Consider the following 11,236-nt stretch of genomic DNA (forward strand, 5'->3'; position numbering starts at 1 on the left):
GGTTCCTGGATTTTCTGACCAGTAAGCACAAACCATCGTCGTCGCCGTTCGCCATCGCACCACTGCTGTCATCATTTGCTGACCCACCACCGTCGTCTTCGTTTGCCACCGCACCATTACCATCTGCATGTTGCCGCTGTACCATCATCATTGCCGTTTGACAGTTGCAACCACCGTTATTATCGCCCGCCACCCACAGTTTGCCATCCAGTGGGGGGCCGTCTGGCTGCGTCTCTCTCCCTATCTATCTATCTATCTATCTATCTATCTATATATATATATATATATATTATTTTCTGAAATTATCACAATAATCAGCAAAGAGTGATAGAGAACTTAACTTCTTAATTTCGAATTTATTTTCTACCTAATTATTGTGGATCAAATTTAAATTTATCTCTTCTATCAAAAATCGTGGAACCGAGCGTCAGTCCCCCCCCCCAAAAAAAGCATCCCAAAATATTATATAAATATATTTATTTAATTATATATATATTATTTTATTAATTAAATTATGTCTAAATTACAAGACATATAAATACATTTTTTTGGTTTAAATTATATTTATTAATGAAATATCAAATTTACCTAAAAATTATTTTTTTATAAATTTATTTAAAAAATAAATAATATACCCTTTTTAATTATTTTGCAACTTCTCACGTCTTGTAACCTTACATATTATATAATTAACGGGTTTTAAGTATATTTATCCAAACATTTTTTGAGTTTAAAAGTATTATAGATTAAAAGGATTAGAGAGATTTGAAGCGAAAGGGCTTAAAAATGCTCTTAAAAAAAAATGATTAGCCAAATAGAGCTTAAGGTTGCGTTTGTTCACATTTCTGAAAATTTAATTAGAGGAAATTAAAGTGATTACAGGCATCGTCTTTTCTCTTATGCTTTTTGGTTCTCCACTCTCTCCTCTCCTCTCCATTTGTTTCTCCACTCTCTCTTCTGCTTTTGCAATTTGCATTATATATAATATGCTCATTGCTCTGTTTGCATGAGAAGAGTTGTGCCACCATACGCTTCTCATCTTTTTATATAAATAAATAATGCTTTCTGTGTGTGTCTATATAATATGTTTTGTGTGTATATAATATGCTTTATATATATAACAATCTATGAGATGCAAAATGATTATATATATATAATTTTGATCTCTTAAATAATGTTAATGTGACAATTTAAATATAATAATTATATGAGACCCACTCAATTAATTTTTTAAACACAACAACTTAATAGAGCGGGCATCATATAATTATTATATTTAAATTATCACATCAACTTTACTTAGTATAAATTAAATAATATCGCTTAAGAAATCAAAACTCTATATACATAATTTTTCGTCTATGTATATAAAATTATGTTTTGTATATATATATATATTTATGTTATTTTAAATTTTGGTATTATTAAAAATAAATATATAATTTTACATTGTTTTGAAATTTGTTATTACGTTGTTTGTCACATATTTATTTAAATATGATATTTTAAATTATTAATACTTAATAAATATCTTTTATGCACACAATTTATATTATAAAGTCAAAAGGGTATTTCTAAAATTTTCGAATACTTCTCAAGAAAGTATTTAAAATACCAAACATCAGCCTATTTTCTCAAGATTTTATTCGAATCCATTCTTTATGAATATTAAACACATCAATGTTAAATTCATGGGAATCACATTTCAAGGATTTTGGGATTACTGCCCTTTCTAGGTTCTCTATCACTCGTGCACTCGATTTTGACAAAAAAAGTAAATCGTAAGTGAAAATTTTCTTTCACTACATAGGACAAAGAGTCGAACTCATGATCTACTGGTGCGAATCCCAATTTATCATGGTCCAACTACTTGACTTATACTTTGGAAACATATTCCAAGGATCTTATTTGGTAGGAAGACACAAAATGCAACCTTAGTAAGATTTTAGGTATAGTAAGGTTATTTCGAGCATATCTCCTATCTCACTCTTTATTATATTATAAACAAATCACTCTCATTTTTTTGACTTGTCTTGAAAAGTGTGTGCTCCAACCAACATTCTCTATTCTTTTCTCTATTTTTTATTTTATTTTATTTATTTATTTTAATAAACTTTAATTTTATTTATTTTACTTTATCTATAATTTTTACATATATACAAAATCAATAATCAAATACACAAATTAATAACCACATACACAAAATAATTAGATACACATATAAATATAATTAAGAATTAAACATATAAAATAATCAAATATACACATACACAAAATTAATAATTAAATACTCAAATCAATAATTAAATACACAAAAAATTCTCCAAAAATTCCCAAAGAAGACGTTCGTTCTGCTCGATCTTCTTTAATCTGCTTCACTCTTTGCTCGAAGAAGACAACATTTTGCTCATTGCTGACACCAAATCTGGCAGCCGTTCTACTCGTCACTAGTCGAATTGGTCTTTCTTGATTTGCGTCGCCGTCGCTGCTTGTTGCCAACCGCTGTTACTATTTGTTATCGGGGTTCTTCTCCTTGTTCTAAATTTGCGAGTGAGTCATTGGGTAGGACAACAATACTGTGGTGAATTTGAATAGCAATATTTTACTCTTCATCTTTGTGAAACAATTTAAAACTCCACAAAAATTTGTTGAGTGACAAGACAAGTAGAGATTAGTGTTGGAACAAAAATTATGGGGATGGCTCTCTAAATTTTAGGTTGAGATTAGTGTTGGAACATAAATTATGGGGATGGCTCTCTAAATTTTAGCTTGGCGAGCATTTTGCCTCTGCATTGGAGATGGCCCTGATTGAAGAGCAAAATATCTCCAAACCTTTCATGGATCGGACTGTTTACACTTTTAAACAATAAAGATTGATGTACAAATAATCCAAAATAGGGGTTTAGAAGTAATTTAGCCATAATTAATGTGAAGATTAGCTAATACATGGAAAAATATAAGTAGCAAGACATCATATTAGAGATCTAGTCAAATTTGAAGAGAGAGAACAAATATTTTGAGTTGAGTCTTTCCCCTTCGCTGCCTACAAATATAGACAGATATTTAATAATTTGTCCCCACGAACGTAGCAGAGTTGGTTCACACGTAAGAGATTGTACCCAAGATATTTAATAATTCTTCAAATATCAATTTTTTGTTTTGATAAAACTGGTGCGGCGGTGGCTTCTGTTCCCAGTTTGCGCTGTCCCACACCACACATCACATGGGGCCAAATAGAATTAAAAACAAAGGGGACCCTCGCCCTCCCTCCCTCCCTCGCAGTGCCCACATTTTGAAAGGGCAAATTATTAATATAATCAATTTGATTACAATCTTCAAAGCAAATGCAAAATAATTCATCCAGCAGCCCCACATGCTACGCTGAGCTGCCTCAAAATCCATCTAAGATTCTCTCTCTCGTTTCAATTGGAAAATGGCATTTTACTCGCTGCCCACGCATGTGCAGCCCTCCGGCTCCAAAGCCCCTCTCTAGAATTAAATTTTTTCAATTTTAGATAATTAAAATTACTATTTTAATATATTAATTATCACATTTTTTGGGGTTAGTTTTCAAGCTTAATAATACAATAATGGTAAATTGTAATTATTTTATATATTTACAAAATATAACAATAAAAATATTAATGAAACTCTTATTATTTTTTTTAATATTAATAAATATACCCCACCGTCCGCCCTCCGCGCCTATTTACCAAATGCTTTCAAACCCTAATGCGCGGCAAGACGACAATCCTAAATATAACATAGCTCAAAATTTGACATTTTTTTTTTTGTTTTAATTCAAAAAATTATACACACACATATTTATAGACTTGTCCATGTACTTTCGTGGTTACCGGGTCCCGAATGTAATATAATTTTCCCTTATTTATTACGCATTACGGCAACACTCTTCTCTCTCTCTCTCTCTCTCTGTTTCTCTGGCAAGACAGCTTTCCCTGAAGACAGGCAGTCGTCCTTTTCTTTATCCCTAGATGGGTTTTCTGTTGAAGGCCCTGTTTTTCTCGCTCTTTTTTCTCTGCCCCCAAACACCCCCAGCCAAGGCCGAGCACTTCTCCAACTCCACCGTCTCCGGCGTAGCCAGGAGCAGGAAGCTCGCCGGAAGCTGCAATCTCTTCAGAGGCAAATGGGTCTTCGATCCCTCCTATCCTCTCTACGATCCCTGGACCTGCCCATTCATAGATCCGCAGTTCAACTGCCAGAAATATGGCCGACCCGACAAAATGTACCAGAAGTACCGGTGGCAGCCATTCTCCTGCAGCTTGCCAAGTTTTAATGGGGTGGATTTCTTGGAGAGGTGGCGGGGGAAGAAGATAATGTTCGTGGGGGACTCACTGAGTCTCAACATGTGGGAGTCGCTGAGTTGTATGATCTACTCGTGGGTGCCCGAGGCAAGGTACTCGTTCGTCAAGAGAGGCTCGTTTGGCTCAGTCACCTTTGAGGTGAGTCAACTTTTCACTCGCCTTTCTCGCCTTCATTTCGCATCCGCATCCACCTCCACCTCCACAAATTCATAGCTTTCACACTCTTAACTTTCTCCTTCCGTTCTTTTCGCCCCCCAATTCTTTTGAATCCAAACACTAGTTTGCTTCCTTGGCTACACACACACACACACACACTTAAAATTATTATTTACACACATTAAATATTAATATTTTAAAAATCGGATGCCTCATTGGGGTTGAATCGTGATTTAATTTACATGTATTTTTATAAAATAAAATAAATATATAGATTAACATTATAATATGAAAATTCTTAAAAATTAAATTTATCATATAAGACTTAATAAATTTAAAATTGTATAAAGTGACATTAATTTTCGTATGACTAAACAAATTTACATTAATTAAACAAATTCTTAGTATATTATTAAAATGGCTGATAATATTTAAATAGTACTAGATGTAAACTCTTTTAAACTTATTATTATTATTATTATTATTATATTTTTATCATTTAAAAATAAAATAAAAAATAAAAATAGTATTCATTTATTAACCTTTAAACTCTATTTAAGTGTGATAGAAATGGATATTATTATTATTCAAATCTAACAAGATACCATAATCAAATTCGAGACTTTTGATTCCTCTCTTGCTGCCACGTTGCTGGGGAAGCACGCTTAACAATTTCCTTTAATTGGTATCGAGGGTGCAGGACTATGGGGTGCAAATATTACTGTTTCGGACGCCATTCCTGGTGGATTTGGTGAACACGGAGATGGGGACGGTTCTGAAGTTGGACTCGATCCGACAGGGCAACGCATGGCGAGGAATGGACATGCTCATCTTCAACTCCTGGCACTGGTGGTCGCACGCTGAGAGAATTCAGCCGTAAGAAGATCCTTTTTCTTCCCTTGCTTTCAATCTTATTTCTCCCTATTTTCCTCTATTCATAGAGATATTCTTCACATATAAATGGGAATCCAATGGAAATATGCAACACCTTTAGTGATCCCCCCCCCCTTTTTTTTGTGAAATTTTGGTGTTTGGGTTCTCTTCTTCTTGACAGAGTGCCTCTATTTTTCCTACATGCCCATACAATACTCACATTATTTGAGAGCAACTATTTGTCTCATATTCTTCTTTAGATCTGGCACATGCTTTGCTCCGCTCAAATTTATAATTGTTCCATCATGAACAAGAAGCTGTCTATCCTATCATTCCCACACCACCAACTCTATTTTTTGCACACTTTTAGTAAGGGGATGCGGAAGACTACATACAAATATAACTCTCCCCTAATGTCAAATCTTCATCCCATAACCTGTAATTCGATTGTCACATTTACATGCTTAAATCGTTCTTCTACGGAGGATTACTACTAGGAGTTTTTTTGCTGTAGTAATGTTCCAAGTTTAACGGAATGGATTTTACTGCAGATGGGACTATATGCAAGAGGGAAATAATTTGTACAAAGAAATGAACCCTTTGGTCGCTTACTATAAAGGGCTAACCACATGGGCCAGATGGGTGAACCTAAACATCGACCCGGCCAAGACCAAAGTGTTCTTCCAGGGCATCTCCCCCACCCATTATGAGTAAGTCAATCTAGGCTTATTATCATCTCTTGTATAATTTTCTCCATGAATCAACACACACAAAATTCATTTTTCTGGAGTCTCTTGTTTCTTCTAACACGCACAACGAACGGAGAGACAGCGATCGAGTAATGAACTCACGGTAGTTTGTGAAAACAGAGGCAAGGATTGGAACGAGCCCTCAAAATCATGCTACAGTGAGGCATTGCCATATTTCGGCCTAAGGTACCCTGCCGGGACACCCATGGCCGCGGTGGTGTTGAACAAGGTGTTGAGACGGATCAAGAAGCCGGTCTATTTGCTCGACATCACGGGTCTCTCTCAGTACCGGAAAGACGCCCATCCGACGCTCTACAGCGGCGAGCACCCCGGCAAGGATTGCAGCCACTGGTGCCTGCCTGGGCTGCCGGATACTTGGAACCAGCTGCTCTATGCAGCTCTTGTTAGTTGATCAACCAACACAAAGCGCATTGGTATCGCACTCGATCTAGGCTCTCTTGAAATTAAGGAATTGGTCATTGTTTGGTTTGGTAGGATTAATTATTTGTCCCAAAATTTCCCATTTTAGGTAGGCAATAAGAATGCCTCCTTCAATTGTAAACTAGTGTTCTTCTAGCAGGAAAGATCACGTAGGTCAAACAACTTATTGACCAATTTTTCAAATTAGAGAGTGAGCTTTATATATTGAAGGCTAGGATGAACAACTTATTAAGTCATAGTTCTAAGTGCGTGAATTTTTAATTACTTGCTAATTTTATCTATTCTTTTGATGATAGGAGGATTGTTATTTTTTTTTCTTAGATGGCCAAATTATTTTAATCCGTTTTATTCATAAAAATTGTAAATTATATTGTTAGTTTAAATTTTACACTTTATGATAAACTGATCAATTTACTTTATTTTTTTTGGTTATTACAACTACTAAATTTTGATTTTTGTTGCAATGCAACCCCCTTTTAATTTATTGTCAATAAATTCTATTAATGAAAATTAACATGGTGTGTATTAATATAAATTTTAAAATAACTTGATTGTAGGATTTATATTAATATATGTAATAGTAGTTTTTGTCAACAGAATTTAATGAAAAATCAAAAGGAAACTAAATCATAACATAAATTAAAGTTTAGTATTAATGGTGACAAATTAAAGTATAGTGATTAATTTGTTATAACATGCAAGATTAAGGGACTAATTTTCTAATTCATTCTTTATAAAAATAAATATATTTATCCTTATGTAATTTTTAACTTGTAACTGAATACGAGTAATTATTTATTAAAATATCTATTAAAAATTTAAAATGAAATCCTAAATGCTGATAAGATTTTCTAAAATTGCTTCCACTTTTGGTCTTTTGTTTTTTTTTTTTGAGATAATTTTTGATTTCGTTTGAATAATTTTGAGAAGAGCAGCCTTCTCCCTTATTTTACTTTTCAAGTAAATTTAGATGTACTCACAAGTTATATATACTTAGAGTGAACTTTTGAGAAATAACTTTTCTCTCTGTAGAGCCCATTTTTATATTGTTCGTCTTCTGATTCTTTTTATTTACATTTGTGATCGAGATTTTAGTTATCATTCCTCATTCTACTCCACCTACAATTGTGTTTCAATTGTGAATGTCATTCTTATGGACTTCCTTTGACCTGGGGTAAGAATAGGATAATAGTCTTGTGGGCGTAATATGGTTGGTTCTCAAATAGTAAATTGTACCTAAGAATACAGGTTTGAGTCATGGCAGTCGCAGCGTGGGAGTTTCACTCTTCTGTGGGGGTGGTTCCTTGTGAGTATCATGCATTGTGCCTTCTATCTGATGCGTTGTCGTGTACCGTGATTAATCCCTCCCATGTGCGTGGAGACCCTTAAGGTGCGAGATTTTATTTTTTACCAAGAATAGGATAATAGACTTTAAAATCAATTGGGGTTAGGATGGGATGTTAAATACAACAGCTTACACCTCATTTGAGCAATCGTCTGTATCTGATTTAGGTGTTGGGTACTGTTAGGTTGCGTGCTTAATCCTTAAACAGTGCAGTATTATCTCGTTACGTTATACGAGAGATCACAAATTTAGGTTTTAGACTTGAATTTACTCAATCTAATTTAACTACCCGATTAAATCAAGTCCATTAATTATAGGAAAGAAGATGACTGCTCTCAAAGAGTTCAGAAACTTTCTTCGATTCAAACGTTATAAAAAAAAAAAAAAATACAGGAGTCTATGGTAAAAAAATAATAAAAGAAAAAATAGGTGTAAAGTGGGAGAACCCAAAAGAGAACCAGGCTTCTGAGACGTCGTGGCCTAATTGGTCGTGGTTTGCAGTGAGGGCGTAAGATGTCATATGCGAAGGGAAGAAGAAAACAGAAAAAGCAAGCGGGATGGATTGAGGATCCACGGAGTGATGACACGTGTGACCGCTGGGACACATGGCAGGCCACCAAATGAAACGTAGCCGCTGAGTCACCAACTCGAACTCTTCAGTCTTCGCCACGGCCCCGCATGTCCACCGCCAAACACAGCTCTATCCTCTGCTGCCGCCTAATTGCATACTATAACTTCTCCTTCTACACACCCAACTCCACGCTGAACTCAACCAAACACGAATCAATTCCGCTCCATTTTATTAATTTCTTTGCAACATTGTTATGGCTTCTGAGAAACTTAGGAGGGAAAACGTTACGGACGAGCCTCAAATTCACGTCGACAAAGATCGGGTCCCCAAGATAACTAGCCACTTCGAGTCCCTCGCCGAGAAAGTGAAAGGTTCCGACATCCCCGGCGGCATCGGGCACCCTGAGTCGGGGGAAGTGGGTGTCGTCGCCGGCCAGGGCGGTGAGGTGGGTGGTGCTCCAGGTCATGATCAGAGAGGAAGAGAGGAGGGTCGAGAGGGCAAGACCCGGTTTGATTCTACCCAGTTTCAGAGCCCGGGTTCTGTAGTTGGAAATTTGGAGTTTTCAGGTGTAGCAACGGGGAAGCAGAAAGAGGCGGAGGGAGGGAAAGAGGAGGAGAGGGAGATGAGAAAGGGGGAACACGGAGAGAAACCCAGAGCAGTAGGCAAATTTGAAGTTTCTGAGGAGGAAGATAAAGGTAAAGCTGAAGGGGAACGGAGAGAGAAGGAAATGGAGAGGAAAGAAGAGAGTGGTGACGAGCAGAGAGAGGGGCTTTCACTGGACGAGATTTCGAAGTACAGACAAACAGCTCAGCAGAGTTCCATGGACGCTCTTCGGGCGGCCGAAGAGCGCTACAACAAGGCCAAGGAGCCCGCCTCGTCGGCCCTGCAAAACGTCAAGGAATCAGCAGGCCAAGCCAAGGACACGGTGGCCGGAGGGCTGCAGAAGACTTCGCAGTACGTCTCGGAGAAGGGCGGTGCCGTGAAGGACACAGCCATGGAGAAGGGCCACCAAGGCTACGTCGCCGCCAAGGAGACGGCCCAGCAGGCTAAAGAATATGCTTCGGAGAAGGCGTCGGGGGCCAAGGACTGTACTGCTCAAACAGTTCCGTCTGTGGCGGGGAGAGCGAGAGATGTAACTGTGGATACTGCGAAGAAAATAGGGAGTTACGCTGGGGAAAAGGCGGTGTCTACGAAGGATGTGGCTTTGAAGACCGGGAAGACGGTTGCCGGCGAAGTGAAGGACAGGGCGGTGGTGGCCGGCTGGGGGGCGGCACACTTCACGTGTGAGAAGACGGTGGAGGCCACCAAGGCGGTGGCGGGTGTCACCAAAGGGGTGGCGGGGTATACCGGCCAGAAGGCGGTGGCCGCCAAGGACGCGGTGGCGCATGCCGGGCAACGCGCGATGGAGTATACGGGGCAGAAGGTGGCTGCCACCAAGGACTCCATAGTGGCAACGGAGGAGAGCGCCACTGAATACGCCGCCAGGAAGAAGGCTGAGGCGGAGAGGGAATTGGAGGCCAAGAAATCAGCTCATGCAAAGGTGATTTCACAATACATATATGGGGGGGGGGGGGGGGGGGGGGGTGTTGTCATATCAAACTTTTTATCCGTAGGTTGAAGTTTTGAGTTCAAGAATCCATTCTATTATGATTAATTTTGCATTTGATGCAGGAAGAAGGTGGAGGGAAAATGCAAGAATATTCCGCGCATGAAGCCGTCCGGAAGCCTGACGAAGCCGTGCAGCAGATGTTCGAGGGAGCACCGGAGCACGGGAAGAGGAGAGAAGAGGAAGTCCACGAAAGAAGAACCGAACAAGGTAGCGGCGGCTTGCTCCAGGCCATCGGCGAGACTATAGTTGAGATAGCACAGACGACGAAGGAGCTCGTGGTCGGTGGGGAAGACGAAGCTGGGGGAGCGCAGCGGCACAGGCAGGAGGAGGGGACAGAGGCCGGCGCCGGCAAAGGTTTTGGGCGGTGATAGAATAAGGGCGAGATTAGTGGGTCTGGTTTACATATCCGAGGACCGGGCTGTACACGCAATAATTACCCGGTCCAGTGGTTTTTCTTGCGATAGAAAATTTCCGTTTTTCGGGGGTGAATAAATTTTGTAATTTTTTTTTTTTTTTTTAGGTATTATCATCATGGCTTCTGGTTCTGGGACTCCATCCCAGAATCAGGCTCAGTGGACTGTGGCGTAGACTGAGGGATCTTAAATAAGTCCTGAAAATTTACTTACTGTTAAGCGTGACGGGTTAATTATATCAATAATAATTTAATTTTATATTTTATTATTGTTTGATCACTGAATTTTAAAATATTACTTGTTAGTCACTGATATTTTAAAACGGTTATTGCTTAATCACTAAACTTTGAAATATTACCTGTTAATTATTGATATTTTAAAATTATTACTATTTAGTCATTGAACTTTAGAATGTTACCTATTAGCCACTAATATTTCAAAACTATTACTGCTTAGTTACTAAACTTTAAAATATTACTTGCTAATCATTGATATTTCAAAATCGTTTTTCACCCGTCATTCAATAGTCACTGAATTTTAAGTTCACAACTGACGAATGAAGAATAATTTTGAAATATCAGTAACTAACAGATAATATTTTAAAGTTCAGTATAACAGTTTTGAAATATCAATGACTAATAAGTAACATTTTAAAGTTCAATAATTAAGCAGTAACAGTTTTGAAATATCAGTGATTAATAGGTAACATTTTAAAGTTCAGTGAATAAACAGTAACCGTTTTGAAATATCAATG

The 11,236-nt window shown here is 37.7% G+C and overlaps 2 protein-coding genes across 2 annotated transcripts; both read left to right on the forward strand.

Annotated features, from left to right (window-relative positions):
- The first annotated feature begins 3,870 nt into the window (after positions 1–3,870).
- On the forward strand, positions 3,871–6,871 carry LOC127791456 (protein trichome birefringence-like 39). The gene is made up of 4 exons (XM_052321347.1): positions 3,871–4,463; positions 5,182–5,357; positions 5,906–6,064; positions 6,224–6,871. Exons 1-4 carry the CDS (start codon positions 3,996–3,998, stop codon positions 6,513–6,515), a joined length of 1,095 nt encoding a protein of 364 aa, XP_052177307.1. The 5' UTR covers positions 3,871–3,995; the 3' UTR covers positions 6,516–6,871.
- A 1,691-nt stretch (positions 6,872–8,562) lies between these two features.
- On the forward strand, positions 8,563–10,657 carry LOC127791621 (seed biotin-containing protein SBP65). The gene is made up of 3 exons (XM_052321603.1): positions 8,563–10,000; positions 10,132–10,423; positions 10,590–10,657. The coding sequence occupies exons 1-3, from the start codon at positions 8,714–8,716 to the stop codon at positions 10,655–10,657; spliced, it is 1,647 nt and encodes a 548-aa protein (XP_052177563.1). The 5' UTR covers positions 8,563–8,713.
- Positions 10,658–11,236: the final 579 nt, after the last annotated feature.

Source organism: Diospyros lotus, chromosome 15, assembly GCF_014633365.1.
Source record: "Diospyros lotus cultivar Yz01 chromosome 15, ASM1463336v1, whole genome shotgun sequence".
Lineage (NCBI taxonomy): Eukaryota > Viridiplantae > Streptophyta > Magnoliopsida > Ericales > Ebenaceae > Diospyros > Diospyros lotus.